The 23057-nt window shown below is 35.0% G+C and overlaps 2 protein-coding genes across 2 annotated transcripts in view; one reads left to right on the plus strand and one right to left on the minus strand.

Moving 5' to 3' along the window:
* The window catches only part of LOC107040522 (putative epidermal cell surface receptor), a 28868-nt gene extending 12363 nt beyond the window's left edge, over positions 1 to 16505 (minus strand). The window contains exons 1-3 of the mRNA XM_015260641.1: positions 16385 to 16505; positions 1766 to 2206; positions 544 to 1027 (exon numbers count right to left, since the gene is read on the minus strand). Coding sequence (XP_015116127.1) covers positions 544 to 1027; positions 1766 to 2206; positions 16385 to 16505 — 1046 coding nt within the window. The remainder of the gene's footprint in view (positions 1 to 543; positions 1028 to 1765; positions 2207 to 16384) is intronic.
* Positions 16506 to 19495: 2990 nt separating this feature from the next.
* On the plus strand, positions 19496 to 22994 carry LOC107040527 (CCR4-NOT transcription complex subunit 9). The gene is made up of 3 exons (XM_015260646.1): positions 19496 to 19967; positions 20872 to 21266; positions 21958 to 22994. Exons 1-3 carry the CDS (start codon positions 19641 to 19643, stop codon positions 22157 to 22159), a joined length of 924 nt encoding a protein of 307 aa, XP_015116132.1. The 5' UTR covers positions 19496 to 19640; the 3' UTR covers positions 22160 to 22994.
* The last annotated feature ends 63 nt before the right edge of the window (positions 22995 to 23057 follow it).

Below are 23057 nucleotides of genomic sequence, written 5' to 3' on the forward strand. Positions count from 1 at the left end.
ATGCAGAATATTTTAGTTAAAAACATTCTTGTGCTCGAATTCATGATTTTTGATTTTTTGAAATTCATCGCATCATGTTTCAAATATCTTTTAAAATACTTCTGAAATTTATAATTCTGTCTCAATGTAATTCGTAATTTCTTGTTATTAAAATTCTCACGCCTGACACCTTGATTTAATTGATGGTGAATTAATATTTAACTCATCCTGAACTTTATCTTTTTTGAAATTTCTCAATTAAAAAACAAAAATTTTCTCAACTCAATAACATTTCCTGTTCTCACTTTAACAGCATTCCTCAATTGAAATGAATAGGTTTTCAATACTCAATGTTAAAGAATGGTCTTTTGAAATTTAGTACAGTTTTTTTTTTAGGACAGTTTTTTATTCAAAGGACAATGTCCGTCAGAATTATAAGTAATAAATAAATAAATAAATAAATAAATAAATAAATAAATAAATAAATAAATGGATAAATGAATAAAATAAATGAACAAAGTATTAATATTTTATTCTCAAAATAAAAAATCCATAATTATTCACCTTGGATCTGGGAGTGCAACACACCGATCATGTTGTTTAATCCCCGAGCTGGTGTCATTGGGAGGGCACCTAGGTTGACACTTAAGAACGCCCCCGGCCTCGCAAACACAGACCTGCGAGCATCCATCCTCAACTCTCTGACCCCTCGCCACGGTCTTATTCCCAAAGACACAGCTCTCCTCGGGTTCTGGCGCTGAATCAGCGCAGATCAAGGTGGCACAGCATCCGTCTGCATCCACATGATGCTCCTCGCACAATGGATCATGAGTTCCTCGACCTGCCCTGAAGGATGGGCTCACGCAGCGTGGCTTGCAATCTCTCACAACTCCACCTCCACCACAAACACACATTTCCTCGCATCCTCTCGATATTTTCTCACCAACTCCGTACATCTTGTTGCCATCTCGGCAAGTAATCGCTGGGGAGGGAAACGTCGGGTGGCCTGTCTGCTGAGTTGCATTCTGACTTGCTACGAATTCACCTCCTGCAGACAGAGGAAAATCAGTTTTTATTTTGTGGTGAACACAACTGTTTTTTTTCACTAACTAGAAAGAGACCGCACGCGCATAATTAAGTTGGTGGTTTATTGTATTTTTTATTCTTCCATTTATTTTTGAAAATAATTAAAGTAAGAATAAGGAATCAAAGGGACATGTAGTTTGGTGTCACATTTCTGCTATGACTTATGACTTATTGCAGACAGAATTGTATTATTTCACACTAAATGATTGTTTCATATCACAAGGTAGTTGGATTGCTCCGTAAAGTTTGTAGAACAGAGGCCGTTCATTAGTTAATCTTCGTGGAATCGTTCATTGGATAATTTTTCCAATTTTAATTTTTCAATTAATTAATTAATTAATTTTTTAGATTAAAAAATTTTTTTTGCTGAAGATCTTGCATATACTGACAAAAAAGAAAACACCAATTTTTTCACAGAGGCTTGGGAATGACATTAGCATTCAATTTCGAATGATTTGTTTTTGTTTTAGAGACAGCAATTTTTTTTTCAATAAGTTGCAGCAATTTTTGGGTTCAATTTCAGGGGGTTTTAATGCAATTGATTAGTATTTCGCCTTTTTCAAAAAATAATAGAAAGTTCGATAGAAATTCAGTAGAATTGTCTGGCGGTTGAACAACGGATAGTCAATGGTTAAATAATAAAAAATCATAAATAATCAAAAATCATTGTAAACTTGACATTTTATAAAAATCTACAAACCTTCGATTTCTTTATCCTCGTCATCCATGCTGACGTCAGACAAATCAGTCAGATTAGCATGCAGTGAGTTCGTGGGCTCCGGAGCTGTGATGTTCAGCGCTCGGGCCCTCGAAGCACTGGAATCCTCAGTCATCACGATGGGCTCCCCCCGGAGCAGAAACGGTGAAATACTCTCAATATTTGAATTTGTTTCATTACTCGGAGGCCTTACGGTTGGGAGGAAAATAGACGGTTCATCGGTCGTCTTGGAAGTGAAACTCTTCATCGGTTTGTCCTCATTCTTGACGTCTTTAGGCTTCTGATGTTTAGTGTCATCCTTAGGTTTAAAATCGGTAACTGTCGTTGGTTTTTTCTTTATTTCCAGGCCCTCCTTGGAGGACTTCTGGACCTCGGGAGTGGAGTTGTCGGTGTTGAGAGGGAGAACTCCAGGTATCGCTTGATCTGGAGAAATTTAATGGAAATAGTGAATAGGAAATTATGTTTTAGTTCTAATAATAGTTACGACGTTGTGCTAACTATATTTTCGAAATGCGGGAATGTTCTAGAAAATTCGAAAATTTTGTTGAATTTTCTGTAATACCGTAGAAATTTCTGAATATGAAATTAAATTTTCAATAGAATTTTCTAACGAATGCACTAGCCGTTTCTATATTTTTTTTTCACGCACGAAAAAATTTTACACAAAAACCTTGCGAACTCACTAGAAAATTCCACTGGATTTCTATTGAACTTTCTATCAGTTTTGGCCGATTCCATTGAGAAACGTTCAGTGGAAAAAATTCTATAAAAACGTCAATAGAATTGGATTTTTCAATACAACTTATTCAATTGAGATATTTTCTATAGAAATTCTGCGACTTAAATTTTCTAATTTTTTGCTTGAAATTGGAATGAAAAGAAAGAAAAAAATAGAGTGGAATGACTTTAGAAAATTCATGTCGAGGGATTTCTAGAGAAGAATTTCTACTGATTTTTTCTCTAGAGTATTTTCTATTACACATTTTTCATTTTTTATTTTATTTTTATTTTATTAAAAAAATGCGCAGAAAAGCTGCGGAATTCGACAGAATTCAATAGAATCATCCAAAACCTAATAGAATTCTCAACAAAAACTCCATAGAAATCTAATAAAATATTCAATACGAAATCAGGTGAAACTTTTTCATGCGTCATTATCATCTTGAGGACGAAAATTTGTTGCAACTATCTCATCGGAACCACTCGGCCAACCGGATGTCTGACAAGGCCACCTGACCATTAATTCCCTCGCGGATAATGTAGCAGCGATGCCCCAAAAACTAGCATGTGACACAGCAGATAATCAAATGGACACAGCGTTGAAAGTCGCCACATGAGCTACATTGTAATCGTTACGCATCACAACGCGGTTTTTCTCAATGCCATGTGCAGACACGATTAACGGTATCCCATCATGATTCAGTGGCGGATAATAGCGGATAATTCAGCCGTTCGTTTTACACTTCTTGTTCGACTCGATTCGAATATGTTCATCGAACTCGACTGTCATTCTCTTTTTGCTTCCGAATGGAAGCATTGTATCGGTCAAATGCGAAATTTCCAATTTTTTGTGTCAGGGGAACTAATTTTGGCCTCAGGAGTTGGAATTAGTATATTTCGTAACGAGTGCAAAAAAGTGTTTTTTAAAAAACATTTTTTCACGAGTTACGAACAATATTTTTCATCACAATGTGGCGGAAATTGGACTTTTAGACACGCGGAGCGTGCCGAAAAGTTCACTTTTCGTCACAGCGTGATGAAAATACTATTTTTAGAGTATAGTTACTATCGCGAATCCAATTCTCTCCTATTTTTTCATGTCACAGTACTATCATCAATTGAAATGTCATCAAAATTTTGCGTGTTATTTCGTTCTGTCAAATAATTCTACATTGAGACCCTCTCAAGACTCGAATTCGTTTTCAGTCCGGGTTTAATAAAGCTTCAATCACGGTTTAATCAGTGTACAGCCGGGATTTAATCAGGGTTTATTCAGGATTTAGCCAGAGTTTAACCCAGGTTCTGTCAGAAGTTAGTCGGGACCATGAATCAATATNAAAGCTTCAATCACGGTTTAATCAGTGTAGAGCCGGGATTTAATCAGGGTTTATTCAGGATTTAGCCAGAGTTTAACCCAGGTTCTGTCAGAAGTTAGTCGGGACCATGAATCAATATGAATAAGTATTCAACATAATAGACTAGTGCCTGAGTTTAATAGAGATAGAGATTTTGATATAAAAAGCTCATGACGGTATTGTGTAACTTGATAAGCAATGATTCTGTTCTCACCATTTTTCAACTCGATTAAGAAGCCACTGAAATATACTTTTTCAAGCCCTGCTTTAATTGCTATTACTGATGATTCTTTCAGTAATCATCAAAAAACCGATTTTCTCTTTCAAATCGCATAAACAATGTGCTGTAACTCAACAACGAATTGTGCGACCCCCATCATATTCTGATAGAATCAAGAGCGTATTGTTATCAATTTTTGAGTCATGACTAATTCCATTTTGATGACAATTTCTTGAGTGATCGTTGAAAAATCGTTTTTTGGAAAAATATCAATTTTTTCGAATCTGCGTGAAAAATTGAATTTTAATTGGTGTCAGTGAATAGAGCTTATTAAAGCCTATATTCATGAAAAAATTCGTGAAATATGGTTGATCCCTCATAAGAATATACTTTTCAAGCCCTGATTTAATTGCTATTACTGATGATTCTTTCAGTAATCATAAAAAAACGATTTTCTCTTGCAAATCGCTAATAGAATTCTTAGAGTTTCAATAGAAACTCAATAGAATTTCTTGGAGAAAAAGCAGTTTTTCTAGTAAATTTTATTCATTTATTTATTTCCATTACCTTTTATCTATTCTATGAAATGTCTAAAATTTTAACATTAACTTCAATAAATCATTGAATTTAATTAAGATTACATCCTCATGGAAATTCCATTCGGGAGCAAATTGCTAATTTATTAGCAAAAATATATATTTTTGCTAATAAATCGACTAGGTTGTGACTAAAGCAATTTTCCACTTGTTTCTGTTTGTTTTGGTTTTATTTTTTCGAGTGGTCGAGCCGTGCGCTTCACGGTGGCAAACACCGTGGTCACGGCTTTACACTTGCGGTATCGTAATTGGGAAATTGAGGGGAAGAGGAGGAAGCGCCGGAAATATAAGTTCCGGATGAGAAGAGAACATTTTCGGAAGTTTTGAAATTCTTGGGATTCTTCAGGAAAATTGGGATCTTCGCGTTCTCATGAGAAATTTGAGATGAATGGAACTGAATCTTCGGGAGGTACTGAATATTTATGATTATTTGTGGAGAAAAAGAGAAGTATTTTCGGTGTTATGTGACATACACTGAAAGTCCGTTACTTTTACCTAGAAAAATGACGACTGATTCTTAAGATTCTAGGACGAGGAGAAATTTCAATCGTCGAGACTTCTAGTATTCAATTCTGCTTATGCAGTTGGACGCTGGAACTCGTTATTTTCTGAGCAGTTGAACATGAATATTCAATGGTTCATGACAAACTTGAAAGTGCAGAGACTTCACTTGCAGTGTTATAAAAAAATTGAAGTTTCATGGACAATTGAACTAGTGGTTTTTGAATTGAACTAGCAAGAAAAAATTAGTTCTGCCGAAAAATTATATGTTCCCCTGAAGAGATCTTTTGTCGTGTTGAATCATTTTACATGTGGACAAAAAAGAAAATTTTCACCAAAACATGATAATTTTCGCAGTAGTTATTGTTCTCGTGAGACATTTATATGGCTTTCGGATAAATACATTCGTTCTACAGAGAATTATATGAGGCTCCGGTGTTATCAAGTGAATGTTATTGAGTAGTGTATATCTTTGTCCAATAAACACTTATAATTTCCATGGAACAAATGATAATTTCAAGAGGAAACTACAATTTTCTTGCCGATAACTGTGTTATTGGCAAAACTAAATAATTTCGAGGGGACTATTTTTTTTTGGGAAAAAAATATTCTTTCCTCGTCAATGTATTCTTTCTATGGTATAGACCTATGGAGTTCTCTCAGATCAAATGATTGTCGTACAATAGAGTATATTTTTTCCTGGCAACAGTTCGAATTCTTCTGATATTTCTGATGATCACGACAAAAATTTAATTTTTGTGAAATATATTAAATTTCCTTCTATCAAGTTGGTTAATTTCCCTCATACATCTGTTCTACTCCATCAAATATTCTCACGTGGAACATAATTTTTCGGCAGAGCTCATTTTTTCTCTCAGCGTATTATTTTTCAAGGAATAATTTAGTTGAAATCTACGGTTGCCGTCGATTTTTCGATAAGATGATGAAGTTTCGGTGGCGAAATTCTTTGCAATTTCCTTGGAACTATAATGCGATGAAAATTTGAACGAATTGTACCGGAATTGAATTGTTTCGTTCGAAATGCTAGATTGAATTTTCATCATTGTCGTTTTTCTTGATCTACCAAAATGATGGATTCGTGGGCCCTCTGAGAGGTGGCATACAGGTACAAATAACCGACGTTCCGTGAACCATTGTCCATTGTTTCGTGGGAAGCGAGAGACTGATAAAAGACAGGTGGAAGAGGTTTAAAATACCTGAACCCCATAAAAATCCCGCACAGAGAGAAAATTTCCCAGAAAATAGCGGCCAATTTTACTGTATAAAAGGTAATCGCGGAGCGAAATGAAATTCAATAAAAAAAACACATCTGTAGCTGCAAAAATTATAATATAATTATTATTATAAGAAGTATTTTTTTCTTGCAGAAATCGGAAGGTCATGACGAATGGAAGTAAAATTTTACCGAACGCGTTCGATAAAAAAAAACAAGAACAAAAAAATTAAATATATGTAAATGTTGTATGAATACTTGCTAAATATAATAAATAATATGTTCGACAAACCATTCCCATATTTTTCGTAATATGTTTTCAATAGATTTTTTCATCATAAAAAATATATCATTTTCATAATTTCTCTTCAATTTAGTATATAATATGTGACTGTATGGATTGTATAAATTGTTGATGGGAAATATTCGCAATCATGTTTTCCCGCGTGAGGGAGTAACTATAAAAATTCAATCTCGCCATTCCGTCTAGTGTTGGCATTACAATCTGCGAACATTCCTGGTAGATCCTGATGCATGCATTGCTGCGGGCATCCTATATATTTCTTGTCAGCATCTGTTCAAGTCTCCAAGGTTTTCACTGGGAAAGAGAAGGCGCCCGGAGGTGCGTTGATCTTTCGTAACTACCCGAGATGCTCGTTTTATCGCATTAAGCAGACCAACTCATTCAACCGATGATTAAATCAGAAAAACATCGTCATCCTTGCTCCCTTAATCCGAATCACTCGATTCGTTAATTTTGTAATTACTGAAGCGGGCGCACGAGCTTATGTACTACTTCATTTACTTGTGAGAAACTTCCTTTCATCTATTCAAATTTCAAATGTATTCAATTTTTTACAGTTAGAAATGTATAATTGCTATGATAAAGATGAATGGTAAATAAAAAATTAATGAATAATGTTGAATCTTTGATTAATCTCATTTCACTTTTTAAAGTTTTATTTATTTCAGTAGCGAAGTGGTAAAACGGTTTTAGCGGACTCATCTCCCAGTTGAGTTTTTGAGGAATTTACCTAATTAACTAAATTGCGGGAGAAAAAATTGAAAAAATCATGAATATTCAGCGTCATTCAAATTACATTTTGCACAGAATTCAGGGATAGGCGCATCCATTAATTATAATTACTGTTAAATTATTAAGTTGACAATTAGTTAATATCACGGAAATTTTCAGTTGAACATGAATAATTTATTCAGAAACAAAATGACATGAATTTTCAATTTTTCCCTGAATTTTCCTGATTTTTCTAAATTTTCACAGAATAATTGACCTGAAAAATCAATTATTTTATTGATTTCACAACAATAAAATGAAAAAATTGAATTTCATCGACAGTTGTCTGATAATTTTGAGGAAAGTGACATTGAATTTTGTTTAGGTGGAAAAATCATGGATTTCAAATTTCACTAGAAATGAAAAAAAGAAATTTCAAATTTTTAAACAGCACTAAATAAAAATTTCCTAACTCACTTTAATTTCCAACAAAAGCATGAATATTCAGTACCAAATTGAGCTAAATTTTCAATCAACTGCAAATTCAGAAACCCATTTACCTGAATTTTATGACTTAATTTTTTTCATTTTAAATTTTCAATGATGAAATCCCATGAAATTACAGTGAAAATAATGCAATAAAAAATTCCAAGAAATGCGCCGGAAATTTCAGCCATAAATTTTCAAGAGTGTATGACTCCTGCATTTCGGGAAGTCTTTTTCACGGATATATTTATCCGCGAGGGACAGAACATGGAAATATCGAGTTCGAAGTATAATTCGCACGTTTAACGGCTGCTGTTTCGCAAGGACAGGTTGGACTCGCAGTTGTAATACTTTCGCGAGGCGTCGACATATTCCCCTGTCACGAGAGAACCGGAACGAGGTAGGTCGCGGCCAGGTTTATATGTAATACTTTGGTCTATGACCGCTCGCTCGGTTTCCCAAGTTGGAAAATGGAAACCGGAAGTCTCAGAATTTCGCTGGCTGTGACGTCAATGTTTGACATTATGGTAAAAAAATGACATTATAATAACAGGACAAAAAATGACGTTATAAAAAATGTCATTAAGGTATTGGGTTTATGAATTTTTCTCGCCAGAAGAAAATTATGGGAAATGAAAGTGTAGGACAACCTGTCATTTCTTATATCATGTCCCATGATTGTCCTCATAATGAGAAATATAATTATACAAAATTTTCGAGAAAAATGAAATTAACGAGAGGAACTGCGGGAATAGAAAATATCAAACACGTTTGACTTTATTTTGAAAAATGAAGTAGTAGGAAATTGGGAATCTAAAAATATAGAAAATCTGCATAATGACCTCATGATGTTTTTTGTCTTGTCTTGAAAGTGACGTAACAACGCATATATTTTCTAATTGAAAAACTACTTCTCGAACACCTTTTTTTCCAAATTAGTCCACTGCAATAAAAATAATTAATGCAAAACACTCGATGAAAAAACTAATGGCACCGACTGTTAAAAGAGGAAAATATAGGGAAAATATTCTTAGTTCATACAGCTAGTTTCAAGGTTTTGTAATAGAAAATGATATTATAACAACGTTATAAAAAATGTCGTTAAGGCAATGAGTTTACGAATTTTTCTCACCAGATGAAAATTATGAGAATGAAAGTGTAGGACAAACTTTCATTTTTTATATCATGTCCCATGATTGCCCTCATAATGAGAAATATAATTATACAAAATTTTCGAGAAAAATGAAATTAACGAGAGGAACTGCTGGAATAGAAAATATCAAATACGTTTGACTTTGTTTTGAAAAATAAAGTAGTAGGAAATTGAGAATCTAAAAATATAGAAAATCTGCATAATGACCACACAATGGTTTTTGTCTCACCTTGAAAGTGACACAACAACGCGTATATTTTCTAATTGAAAAACTACCTCTCGAACACCTTTTCGTTCAAATTAATTCACTGCAATAAAAATAATTAATGCAAAACACTCGATGAAAAAACTAATAGCACCGACTGTTATAAGAGGATAGGAAAAATATTGAGAATATTTCATACAGCTAGTTTCACTGTATCGTAATAAAAAATGGCATTATAATAGCGCGATAAAAAATGTCGTGAAGGCAATGGGTTTACGAATTTTACTGACTAGAAGAAAATTATGAGAAATGAAAGTGTTGTGCAACCTCTCATTTTTTATATTACGCCCCATGATCGTCTTCACGATGAGGAATATAATTCCAAAGAATTCTTAAACTGAAATAAACGGGAAGAACAACTACAATAAAAAATATGGAATACATACACTGAGAGAAAAACTTACAGTGGAGCAGATTTACTTGAGGGAAATTTAATATCTTTCACAAAAATTAAATTATTGTCGTGATCATCAGAAATATCCCTAAAAGAATTCGAACTGTTGGCAGGAGAAAATATAATCTATTGCACGACAATCATTTGATCTGAGAGAACTCCATAGGTTTATTCCATAGGTTTTTTCCCAAAAAAAAATTTCCCCTCGAAATTATTTAGTTTTGCCAATACCACAGTTATCGGCAAGAAAATTGTAGTTTCCTCTTGAAATTATCATTTGTTCCATGGAAATTATAAGTGTTTATTGGACAAAGATATACACTACTCAATAACATTCACTTGATAAACCCGGAGCCTCATATAATCCTCTGTAGAACGAACGTATTTACCCGAAAGACATAAAAATGTCTCACGAGAGCAATTACCATTACGAAAATTATCATGTTCTGGTGGAAACTGTCTTTTTGTCCACAAGTAAATTGATTCACCACGACAAAGGATCTCTTCAGAGGAGCCCATAAGTTTTCGGCAGAACAAATTTTCTCTCAATGTACGATTTTATTTTCAAAAATAACGTAACAAGAAATCTAGATAAATAAACACCTTTCCGCCCAATTGAATAGGCTGCAATAAAAAAGAATATCGCAAAACAACCGATGAAAAAACAAATAGCACTTTCTGTAATAAGAAAATAAGCGAAAAATTCTCGAGTGATACAGCTAGTTATACGGTACCCTACCCTACTTGCTCTCCTCTCCATCATAATAAGAATAAAATAATTCAAAAACCGTTGCTGATTTTCGATGATTGAATTCCCAGAACTCCAACAAAGAAATGCCTGCCTGTTGCATATTAACTGATACCTCTGACCGCAAAAATCAATCAGATTTGCCGGGACCTCAGCCATGGCGTTGTGTATGCAAAGGAGGAGGCGATAAAAAAGGCGAATGATTTTATCAATTGGCGGGAAAAAAATGCAATCCACTGTGATCTTCGCGCACGATCCTGGGGGTGCATGCATGTGCTACACGAGCATGTCGCCCAGGGGATATTCGCGTCCCCCCAGGACACGATTTCGTATAATGCGCCTCTTCGGGGTTATTCCGATGGTCAGTAGCTTTCGACGAGTCGAGAAACGTCGTCGACTCACTGGGAGAATCGCATGCTTCACGGGGCAGTTGCGAAGCGTGCAGGGTAAAGTAGTAATAATCATTTAGAAATGGGGGATATCGGGAGATGATGTGGAATGAAACGTGAAGGGTCTCGTGGGGAGAGAGTGAGTGGAAATCAATGGTGGTACAGAGGGGAATGGGAGGGGTTCAATTAAATTTTTGTCTCTGACGATTTGTTAAAGTTATTCATCAAGAATGCAGAAATCTCGCACGAAATTGAAGAGGAGTTTTTTATTGATGGTGTCCAAAACTTTGGGATTTTTTTCATGGGATCAACATTTTAATATTTACTGAATCTTAACGTTCCGTTGATTTTCCCAAAATTCCATGAATATCAAAATAAATATTAAAATTTGGGGAATTAATATTGTAACATTTGAGGAATTTACAGATTCAGTTTGTTAACATTTTAACGTTTCCTGAGGATTAACTTTCAATTGATTTTCATTAAATTTCGTAAATAATAAGAAGACTAACTGACGGAAAATATTATGTTGAATCGGCTTTTGAAGGAATTGAAAATTGAATGTTGGTTAAATTTTTATCGCGTTCAAGGTTTTTGATATTTTATTTAATTGAAATTTGAATTTCCGTTGATTTTAATTTTTACTTTATTCAGTGAAAAAAACTTGGGCAATTGTATATAATTTGGAAGTGGGTAAATATTCCAAGAATTTTCACTTGAAGTCTGAAATTAAATTTTCGATTACTGTTAATTTGATTGACAGGTACATGTCAATTTCTATGCAATTATACATGAATTTTTAATTTATGTTGAAGATTTTAGATAACTGATTTCCATTAATATCCAACAAATGTTAAAGTTTCAATAGTAACTTGAATTTTTTAAACTACTCACCGAAATTGGTGAATTAAAACTTCCAATTAAGATTGAAGTTTCGTAGAATTGACAAAAAGTATCTAAATTTCACCTAAATTACTGCCAATTAAATGTTGCAACAATGTTAACTTAAAATTCAGGTTAAAATTTTCTATCATACCATTTTGATGATGAAAACCTCTCAATAATTATATACCACGAGTCCACCATAAACTCATCCAACTAGGTGCCTTTCCCCACAAATTTCGAGAGTAATGAGGCCACCGCTGTCATCCACGAAATCCCCGAATGAAGATGAGGCAGGTGAACCGTATAAATACAGTGTTAGAGGCATAGCATAATAACCCCCCAACAGATAATCATCGAAAAGACGGGTAAACAATCCGAGACATGGGATTTTAATCGCATAATGACTTCACGAATTGTGAAAAATTTCTCACGAGGTAATGAATTACTCCGAGCCTCATTTCCTGCAGCATCAATGACCCAATCTCTTCGGTGGGGCTGTGTGCATGCGTTCGTGAGCACCACGCGTTAATGATTCCGTCCGTTATTCGTGCGAATTCTGTGGACGCGTTGGAGAGTGAATAAAGTGGGGGAAAAATGTCGGAATATTAAAGAAGACTGACCATCGCGAATTGCGATGACTTTGTGTCATTCAGGGGACATAAAGGAGCCAAACTTGAAAAAAAAAAAAATTTCAAAAATTTTAATGAATCCATTTCAATGAAAACGGACTTAGGAATGAGAAAATATTTATACTTGATCAGCAGTACACTCTTAAAAATTTTTCTCTGAAATTTCCAGTACATTTTTTGGAAATTTTTGTCGAATTTAATTGCCACTGAAGTTTCAAGAAATTTCGCCACTGAAAATTCCGAATTTCGTGGAAAAATCAAAGACAATTGTAAATTTCAGTTCCATTTTGCCCTGAAAAAAAGAATAGAAAACCAGAAAATTCCGATAAATATATTGTTAAATTTTTAGAATAGTAACACTGACTGCGATTTAGGGGGAAAAAATCATGAAATTTCAGATTTCACAGAAAATTCAATGTAATTTGGCACTGAGTATTCATATTAGATTAGATTATTAATCCAAATAAATTGAGGAATTCTCGTCTTTACGCTGCTCGAAATTCTGGAATTGCACTGAATTTTCAGCAAATTTGAAACCTGGAATTTTATTTTTTTCTAACAGTGTATCACAGAGGAGCGAGAGAGGAAAGCATTTTTTTAATGTCCTGGAAGGTACAACACCCCCTAAGGACAACCACAAGATTCACTACAAGCTATACAAAAGATATCCAAATTACAAATCTAATAAATTCTTAAACAAAAAATAAATAAAAAATAAAAATAAAATAAATAAATAAATAAATTACTGGGGAAGGTAAGGTAAAATGGAAAACTATGAATTATCAATATCAGATTGAAAAAATATCTTCAAAATGAAAAATAATTCGTTCAATTTCACTCAGGCAATCTCGAGTAATTGATGGCTGAAAACGGCTCATTTTACCGTTCCGCCCTTTCCCTAATTATATTCTGCAACGTATGACTATTTTCATAAACATTTGCTTGGCTTGAATGAATAATGGAACTTGTTTCAAAAAAGCGCGCAAAACTCAAGAGAACAAAACGATATTTTAAGGATCTTTATTTACAACAATTCTCAATGCTATCGAATATTCTTTAAATAAATAGAGATTGTTTCATAAAAAAAGTTGAAAGAGTGAATAATACTCTACTAGTGGCATTGCGAATTGTACTCCTAGATAATGCTCCCCAAAGAGAGGAGTGAAAGGAGTCCGTTGAAGGAAGATGAATAGCTGTTTTTTGAGCTCCTTTCGAGTCATCATCGCCCCAGGTAAAACCCAGCACCAACCCCGAGCCGATCCCAACCGAAACCTCATCTCCCATTGAACAACAGGCAACGAATTCCTGAAAAAATCCCCTCCGCCCCCAAAAGAAACGAGTGTCACCGTGGAATGCACTCCAGGATCCTTCTCCCTCCTCGTAATCCTCTAAATTTAGAGGTCACGGATAATTCGATGACGAATACCCGGAGCTGAGCGCTATTCTATGAAAATCTAATGTGAGTACAATTTCGAATAGTTCGGCGCGATGAAATAACACTTGAAATAGATATTTCAAGGAGACTATTTCGGTCGATCAAATAGTATTCATTTATTTGTTATTCTGAAATTGAAATAAAAAAGATTTTTAATTTACGAATTTGTGAGTACAATTTCGAATAGTTCGGTGCGATAAAATAACATTTGAAATAGATATTTCAAGGAGACTATTTCGGTCGATCAAATAGTATTGATTTATTTGTTATTCTAAAATTTAAATAAAAAAGATTTTTAATTTACGAATTTGTGAGTACAATTTTGAATTGTTCGGTGCGATAAAATTACATTTGAAATAGATATTTCAAGGAGACTATTTCGGTCGATGAAATAGTATTCATTTATTTGTCATTCTGAAATTGAAATAAAAAAGATTTTTAATTTGCGAATTTGTGAGTACAATTTCGAATAGTTCGGTGCGATAAAATAACACTTGAAATCGATATTTCAAGGAGACTATTTCGATCGATCAAATAGTATTCATTTATTTCTCATTCTGAAATTGAAATAAAATAGATTTTTAATTTGCGAATTGATTTCACTAGTGAACAAACGAGAGAACAAATTAGCTCTGCCGAAAAACTATGTTCCACGTGAGAATATTTGATGGAGCGGAAAAGATTTACCCGAGGGAAATTAACCAACTTGACAGAAGGAAATTTAATATCTTTCACAAAAATTAAATTTTCGTCGTGATCATCAGAAATATCCCTAGAAGAATTCGAACTGTTGACAGGAAAAAATATAATCTATTGCACGACAATCATTTGATCTGAGAGAACTCCATAGGTTTATACCATAGAAAGAATACATTGACGAGGAAAGAATATTTTTTTCCCAAAAAAATTGTCCCCTCGAAATTATTTAGTTTTGCCAATGACACAGTTATCGGCAAGAAAATTGTAGTTTCCTCTTGAAATTATCATTTGTTCCATGGAAATTATAAGTGTTTATTGGACAAAGATATGCACTACTCAAGAACATTCACTTGATAAAACCGGAGCCTCATATAATTCTCTGTAGAACGAATGTATTTACCCGAAAGACAATATAAATGTCTCACGAGAACAATTACAACTACGAAAATTATCATGTTTTGGTGGAGACTTTCTTTTTTGTCCACAAGTAAATTGATTCAACACGACGAAAGATCTCTTCAGGGGAGCATATAATTTTTCGGCCGAAATAAATTTCTCTCATTGTATTTTATTATTTGAATCTATATGAAATGCTTTCCACCGTGATTTTTCCTGGAATTAAAATCTCCAATTCATTATTCCTTAATTCTAATTGTTCACTAAAAAAAAATACATTTTGAGTAATAAAATGAGAAAAATCGAAGAAAATTCGGTGAATCATTTAAACTATTATTTCTTAGACTCAGCTATCCAAACTATTTCATTTGCGATGTTCATACCTCGCAAATGGCGATTAGTCATGAATATTTCAAATAAAATTCTGCCCAGACCGCCCATAACCAGCGGGTGGGCGACACTGGCCGCAATTCCCTTTTTCCCCCGAATTCTACTCCTCATGAATTCATAATACCTCTCCTACTCAAGTTTTATGAGTCACTGGGGAACGCGCCGAGGTTTGCGCAAAGTGGTTTAACCCATTCAATGGAAATCGATTGTTGCGTAAATGTGTCCACAAAAAGGAGAAACATCTCCCGGAAGTCTTGTGTGCCGGCGCATGTCGTCTACATACTTTCCACAAGTACGCGCTCAACCTGATGAGTATGATTGCTCTATCATATCCGCCCTATTTTCGACTCCACGAGGAACTCCGAAATGGGATGAATTGGAGGAGTCGAACGACATAATGAGAAAAAAATGAGAGAAGTCAGTTCCACAGAGGCGGATCGGTGAGACTCGATTTCCCCTGTGGAATCCATCGCGCGTTGCCGACTTTCCACACACTGAACAACGGGGACCCCATGTGTATCGATCAACAAATAAGACGTCAGTAATATTCAAACCTAAGGGTCACGTTTTTTCGGACTGACTCAAGACAACCGTTAAATCAAGCCCTAGAACAACGAAAATGGAAAAAAGTGATGATGAATTCAGAGAATATTCAATACTGGTGAGAATTGGATGAAAAATACGATTAGGTGTTGTAATCATGACTTTCTGCTCCATCGAATGCCCGTTTTTGTTGGTTTTTTCTTGAGGAAATATTGAAGTCTCAATTTTTTCGCTCTGAGGATATCCAAATATCTCTTACAGTTCGATTATAGATTCACCAATTTTGAATTATTAAATTGGTGAAGTAAATAGCGTGAGAGAAAAGAATAAGTTATATAGAAAAATCGAATTCTGTTTTTTTCTATTGAATGTTTTCTATTGAACATGTCAATAGAATCAGCCAAAAACTAATAGAAAGTTTAATAGAAATTCAACAGAATGTTCTACCGAAATCGACAGTTTTTTCTATTAAATTTTTTCGTGCGTGTAAAAATTAATCGGAAGTAGATCGCTGTAAAATAGCAGTTGATCAGTTTCATCGAACTCACCATTGACATCCGATCGCGCAAATCTCAGTCGCGTACGACCGACCCCCTCATAGCCGTCCCCGCCAAGGAGGCATAACGCCGCCAGGACGAGGAGGACGATCCATATACCCTGAATGCGCATCCTACCGCATTCTTCCCACTGATCCGTGCAATAATACTCCGCCGATGGTTTTAAAATCCCAGGAATATGCACTCACACCCACTCCCCCGCACTTTACAAATTCTGTGTCACCAGCACTGAATATTTTTCAAACTCGATCCAACTGTTACTGAACAACGCGGATAACGACGTGGAAGCGAATTGCACCGGACATTAGCTGTCTTGAAATGACAATTAAACAGTTACTGTTAAACGCACGATATTTGCAATTAACGTAGGATTATCGGTAAAATACTGATCGACTGAGGTACATAATGCGCATGCAGAGGTTGAAGAAGCGGGACTTTGCCTCCTTGAGGTGCAGAGTACGGCTGAAGACGAGTGTAGGAACGAGAAGGTGATGGAGGCCTTATTCCTCGGAGCCCATTCCTCCGCCTTCCTTTCGTTTCTACCTCCAGTTCAAGTCTCCTTCACACAGACTCACCGGGGGGAAGTACATGCACAGGCAACACTGAAAGATTGACCGTCCCACTCTGCTTTTACCTCTTATCCTCTTTCACTCCCACCAGCAGGTTCATTGCTTTTTCGTATTCGACTCGGCTTCGTCTTGGACGCCGAGTTCTCTTGTATACAATTTTCTTGCTCCCTTCCCCCACGCCGCGAAGCTGTCTTCGTCCTTCGCAAGGGGTTTCAGACGGGCTGAGGCACTCTTTTCAGCAGTTTACAGCAGGTAGATACAGTTGCGCGGTGGAATACCGATAGATGCTGTGAGGAGCATTGCGGGTCGGGGAGTGACCTGATCTTTTTTTTTCTCGGATTGAGTTTGAGGAATTCTCGGGACTGGGGAGGGTGCTTTGCGGACGGGGGAGAATTTGGGAGGGATTCAAAGTAGTCTACCCTTACGGTAAATTCAAAGATTATTGAAAACTGCAAAAAATTGCAGAAAACTCGATTCGATTCGGATTTCTATTTTTTTTTCTCAATTTAATTGTCGTTTTGGTTTTAAAAAGAAGAAATGTTCAAAAATCAGGATTTAACCCAGTGTTTTATGGGAAAATCAACATTTCCATTGTGATCAAAGATTAAAATCTCAATTTTTTTTCGTTAGATGTGAAAAAATCAAGAATTTTTTTGACACAAAAAATAATCCACCGTTTTGGAAACAAGTTTTATTATTTATTTATACGAGGGACATGTTTGAAAAAATATCAATATTTTGCGAAATTTAATTTAGATAATACTGACTGGGTTTGAATTTTTTCAAATTTTTTCCATGCATTTTAGTTGAAAAATTTAAAAACTTAAAATATTTAAAAGTACAGCGCAGCCCGGCCGAAGGGTGAGCTACTTTAATAGAGAATCAATTTGGAGAGGAAATTCATACAATAGGGTTGACCTGATCTTTTTTTCTTCGGATTGAGTTTGAGGAATTCTCGGGACTGCATTAAAATGCATTAAAAAATTCAGATTAAAATCTGAATTTTTTTTTCGTTAGATGTGAAAAAATCAAGAATTTTTTTGACACATAAAAAATAATCCACCGTTTTGCAAACAAGTTTTATTATTTATTTATACGAGAGAAATGTTTGAAAAAATATCAATATTTTGCGATATTTAATCCTAGTCTCGTCACCAAACGTGACCCTGCGACTCTGGTCACCGCCGCAGGGATTCCCCGCCGTGTGATTTAAGCTCTAGCGTTGCCGAATTCAGTCTACAATGCCCGGGCGCGTTTAGCGAGTTTCCGGCAACGTCGCGTGATGGGCAATTTCATTTAACATGGGGAAAAATAATTCATTTGCTTGAAATAATTCGTTTTCTTTAGGAATTTCGGGAAATATGTTGTTCTAAAAACTACTATAATTCTTTAGACAGTTCAATTGACAGTCAAATTTTTTTGAATTTTTCCGGTTAGACAGTCAATTGTAATTAAAGAAAAACGACGCGCCGCGGGGTTTCCCTCATAGGGTGACCAATCTAGGGTTAATTTAGATAATTTAAGAGGAAAATTTAAGCAGAAATTGAAAATCTATTGACTTTTTCTTATTGAATATCCAATAGAATCAGCGCAAAAAACAAATGGAATTTTTCAATAGAATTCCGATAGAAATGCTATAGAAACCCCATAGAATTCCAATGGAATTCCAATAGAATTTTGAATGACTGAAACCGCCATCATACGTATTTAAACATATCTCCACAAAGAAATTCCCAAGAACACTTTATAACTTGATAAAAAAATTACTTCATCACAATTTACAACACTAAAATTCCAATAAAATCCTGTGTTCACTATTTTCCCTCATCAACTCGTTTCATCACTTTTTTAATTGCTTAAAGAGTAATTGAATCCATCAAAACTGTTCAAAGACTTAATTTAAATTGTAAATTTTAGTCACTCACCAGGAGTTGAAATTTTCATCCAGTCCTCGAGATGTTCTCCAATGCCTCCAGAAACTCATCTCCCTAAAGATCACTTGCACTAATAATTTTCGAAATTAAAAACCGTACGAGCACGACTGAAGCCACCTTCATACGTATTTAAAAATACCTCGACAAAGAAATTCCCAAGAACTCTTTGTAACTTGATAAAAAAAATACTTCATCACAATTTACAACACTAAAATTCCAATAAAATCCTGTGTTCACTATTTTCCCTCATCAACTCGTCTCATCACTTCGTTAATTGCTTAAAGAGTCATTGAAACCACCAAACCCTTCAAACACTGCATTTAAATTGAAAATGTTAAACATACTTCGACAAAGAAATCCCCCAGAACACTTCATCACAATTACAACACTAGAATTCGAATAAAGTTCTCTCTGTCCACTATTTTCCCTCATTAACTCGTCTGATCCCTTTTTTAATTGCAAAACTGTTCAAACACTGCATTTATCGTGCAGAATTGCTTCCAGGCGTCCCCTCGCGTCCAGTCGTCACTAGAATCCATCAACTGCAGGTAAAGAAGACTCACCAATCGCAGCCCCACAATTCTCTTCCAACAAACAGCAGTCGACGCTCGCATATCTCCTTCAAGAGGCAGTCGACTGCCGCAAGTGAGAAAAATGGAATCCTAACCAATCCCCAACAAATAACAACTGTTTACCCGTTCAACCAGTGATAATAAACCCCCGATAATCATTGTGCAGTGTAAAATGAGCTCTCAACAGAGTCCAGCGTCTTTGCAATCGTCCGTAGATCGCGAAAAAGTGTACACTTGGATCATTGAACTATCAAACCCGGAGACTCGTGAAAATGCTCTCCTAGAGTTGAGTAAAAAACGGGAGGTCGTGCCGGATTTGGCACCGATGCTCTGGCACTCGTTTGGCACTGCCGCCTCGTTGTTGCAAGAGATTATTAATATTTATCCAGCTATCAATCCAGCTACGTTGACTGCTCATCAGAGCAATCGTGTGTGCAATGCACTCGCGTTGCTCCAGTGTGTGGCTAGTCATCCAGAAACTAGATCAGCATTTCTTCAGGTTTGTCTCATGGAAAATACGGAATATCACAAGAAAATAAAAAGATATTATTAAAAAACACTCTTTTTTGCCATTTTTTAACGAATTTTTTAAAGTTTGTTTTGAGGGAAGTTGCAATTTTTAATGTTATTAATAAACGGTGAACATTCTGGAATTTTCATGGTTTCTCCACGTTTCATGACCCCTAGAAACTCTCCCGACACTTTTTTGAGACCGGTCTGTGTGTGTGACCAAAATTTTGTGCTACGATTTCTCTCGAACAAACGATGCGATTCAATTTTTTTTCACGCAATCGATGTGTTTTCATGTAACTTAGAAATGATTAGATTCTGAACAACATCGCCTCAGCGGTTCTTTAGATTTTGCAATAAAACTTGTGAAAAAACGTCGAAAAATGGCATTTGCTCACAAATTTAATGATTCCTCTCAGAGAAACTATGAGATTGATTTCTTGCCATCATAATTAATGCAACTTTGTGTGATTAAGACTGGAGTGAAATTCCAGCAAAATCGTCTCAGCGAAAATTTTCAAAGATTTTTCAAAACAAGTCAATTTTTTTCATTAATATGTTCTTTTCATTCTATTTTTCTAATTCTGTGCTTTTAGAACAATCTAATTCTAATGAATGAAGGAAATGCAATCGGTCGGGAAGTTATTGGTTCGACCAACAACCCAGTCGAATTCTTTTTTTCATTCATCTTCAATATCTAATGAACGAATGATGCAATTTTGATGAGTCACGTGTCATTTTCAAGCTTAGAAAAATGTCTTGAAGATGAAAAAAAAACTATGGAAATTCACTCAGCCAATCTTCTGCAATCGCCCATTCGAAGGAGTGTGTTTTTCCTCTTCTGCTCTAAAATTCAGAAATGAGAACGGAAATCTATTAATTTTTGTTCACAGGCTCATGTTCCTCTCTTCCTCTACCCCTTTCTCCATACAGTCAGCAAAACACGGCCATTTGAGTACCTGCGTCTCACCAGTCTCGGGGTAATCGGTGCCTTAGTGAAGACAGATGAGCAGGAAGTGATAACATTTCTCCTGACAACAGAAATAATCCCTCTCTGTCTGCGAATAATGGAGAGTGGTTCGGAGTTGAGTAAGACAGTGGCTACATTTATCCTGCAGAAGATATTACTCGATGACAGTGGTCTGTCCTACATCTGCCAAACGTACGATAGATTCAGTCATGTTGCTATGATTCTGGGGAAAATGGTACTGTCACTCGCCAAAGATCCTTCAGCGAGGCTTCTTAAACATGTCGTCAGGTGCTATTTGAGGCTGTCTGATAATCCTAGGTAATTAATTATTAATCATTCATATTCGTCCATTATTTATTCGAATTTTATAAAAGCAATTTCATAAATTTTGTTTTACGTAGGAAACAATTTAGAAATTTTTGCATCTGAAAATTTTGTCTATTTGATATTTTAGTTGGTGCTTTGAAAAATGTTGAGAGAACTTTTTTGTAGAGAATTCCGTGGAATTTTAAAAAGGCCTTTTGAGAAGAAGAATAACAGTTTTTTTTTACTCTAAAGACATTTATTAAAAATATCATTCGAGGAATTTTCGACAGAAAAAAAACATCTCACAATATAAAATGTTTTGTTTAAATGTGTTTCTCCTCAATGATGAGGATTTAAATAATGAATGAATTTTATTTCATCTGTAACCGAAATTAAAACGAAAAAAACACTCGATTATATCGAAGAAATAATTAGGATTTTTTCAAATTATAAAATTTATGTTATCTTGTCAGAAATGTCAAAATACAATTTCTTCAGGAAAAAAAATGGACGAAATCGTTTTTACCCCGACAATTTTCATAAGAAATATTATTCGAAGAACCTTCAATGAAAAAAAACCATTTAATAATATGACCTGTATCCTTTTCGCTCTTATTTTTCATGACTTCAACAATTAATAAATTTTATTTTATTTGTTATTCCAAACTGGTATTGATAATTAACTCCATTATTTATTTTTCAGAGCTCTCTTGGCCCTTCGCCAATGCCTCCCAGACCAACTCCGAGACAATACGTTCGCCACATGTCTCCAAGAGGACAAATCCACAAAACACTGGTTGAACCAGTTGCTGAAGAACCTGGAGACAGGGCCGCAGCCAGGACCCCCTACCCAGCCAGGTCAGCCTGATCCAAGGACCATTGGCATGTCTCCTCTCACGTCATAATGCCATCCCCTCGAATGGAAGAACGTCGGGCAGGTGTCCAAGAGTTTTTCGCAATTAAAAAAATAACAAAAATGATTTAAAGAGTACAAACGAGTACGAAAAACTGTCACATTAAACAGGTACTTAGAATAGTCGAAGTAACGCCTGAATGACATCCAAGAGATGACGAATAGCAAAAGGCAGTCTTGTGATTTTCATACTGGCTCTGTCAGATACCTACGATGTTGCTAATTAATTATGTAAAGATTCACTAATTGTAATATTCTGGGGATGGGGGTCGATACATCTGCCTCGGTGAAATAGTGATAGAGTTGTAATTAATGCCTGCAACGTTATATTCGTGTATATAATGAATGGAGTGATGAAGACCGAAGAAAAAAGTGAGATAACTTCGGTCACAAGTGTGTACATAAATTTAGAATAGGCAGGAATCATTCGTCATTATTTTCACTCTCTTGAATACATCTGTAAATTGATGAATACCACCAGTTGAAATGATTTTTTTTCTGCTAGATAGAAAAAAATACAGGATTGTAATTAAAATTGAAATTCAATTACGTATTTCAGGTCCTCATGTTTATCATTAAACAAAGGGGGTTACTATTATCTTTACAATATTTTGTATGTTTTATCGAATTTAGTATTTAGCATCGTGTGCCGGTAATTAAATAATATTAAAACTGAGTTTTTGTATTTATAGGAGAATTATGTATTTTTTCATTACTTTCTAAGTTTTTCGCAGTTATTGGGAGAATTGCAGATGAATTCTTGCTTTTTGGTTGGATGGAATATCAGTCGCTGAAAGTTGAATGCAATAAATTGAGAAAAAAATGAATTTGTTTGATTTATTGAATGATTTCAATTTTTTTTAAGAAAAATATTTTTTTATCACGTTTTT

Source organism: Diachasma alloeum, unplaced genomic scaffold, assembly GCF_001412515.2.
Source record: "Diachasma alloeum isolate Michigan unplaced genomic scaffold, Dall2.0 Dall_scaffold_00338, whole genome shotgun sequence".
Taxonomy (NCBI): Eukaryota; Metazoa; Arthropoda; class Insecta; order Hymenoptera; family Braconidae; genus Diachasma; species Diachasma alloeum.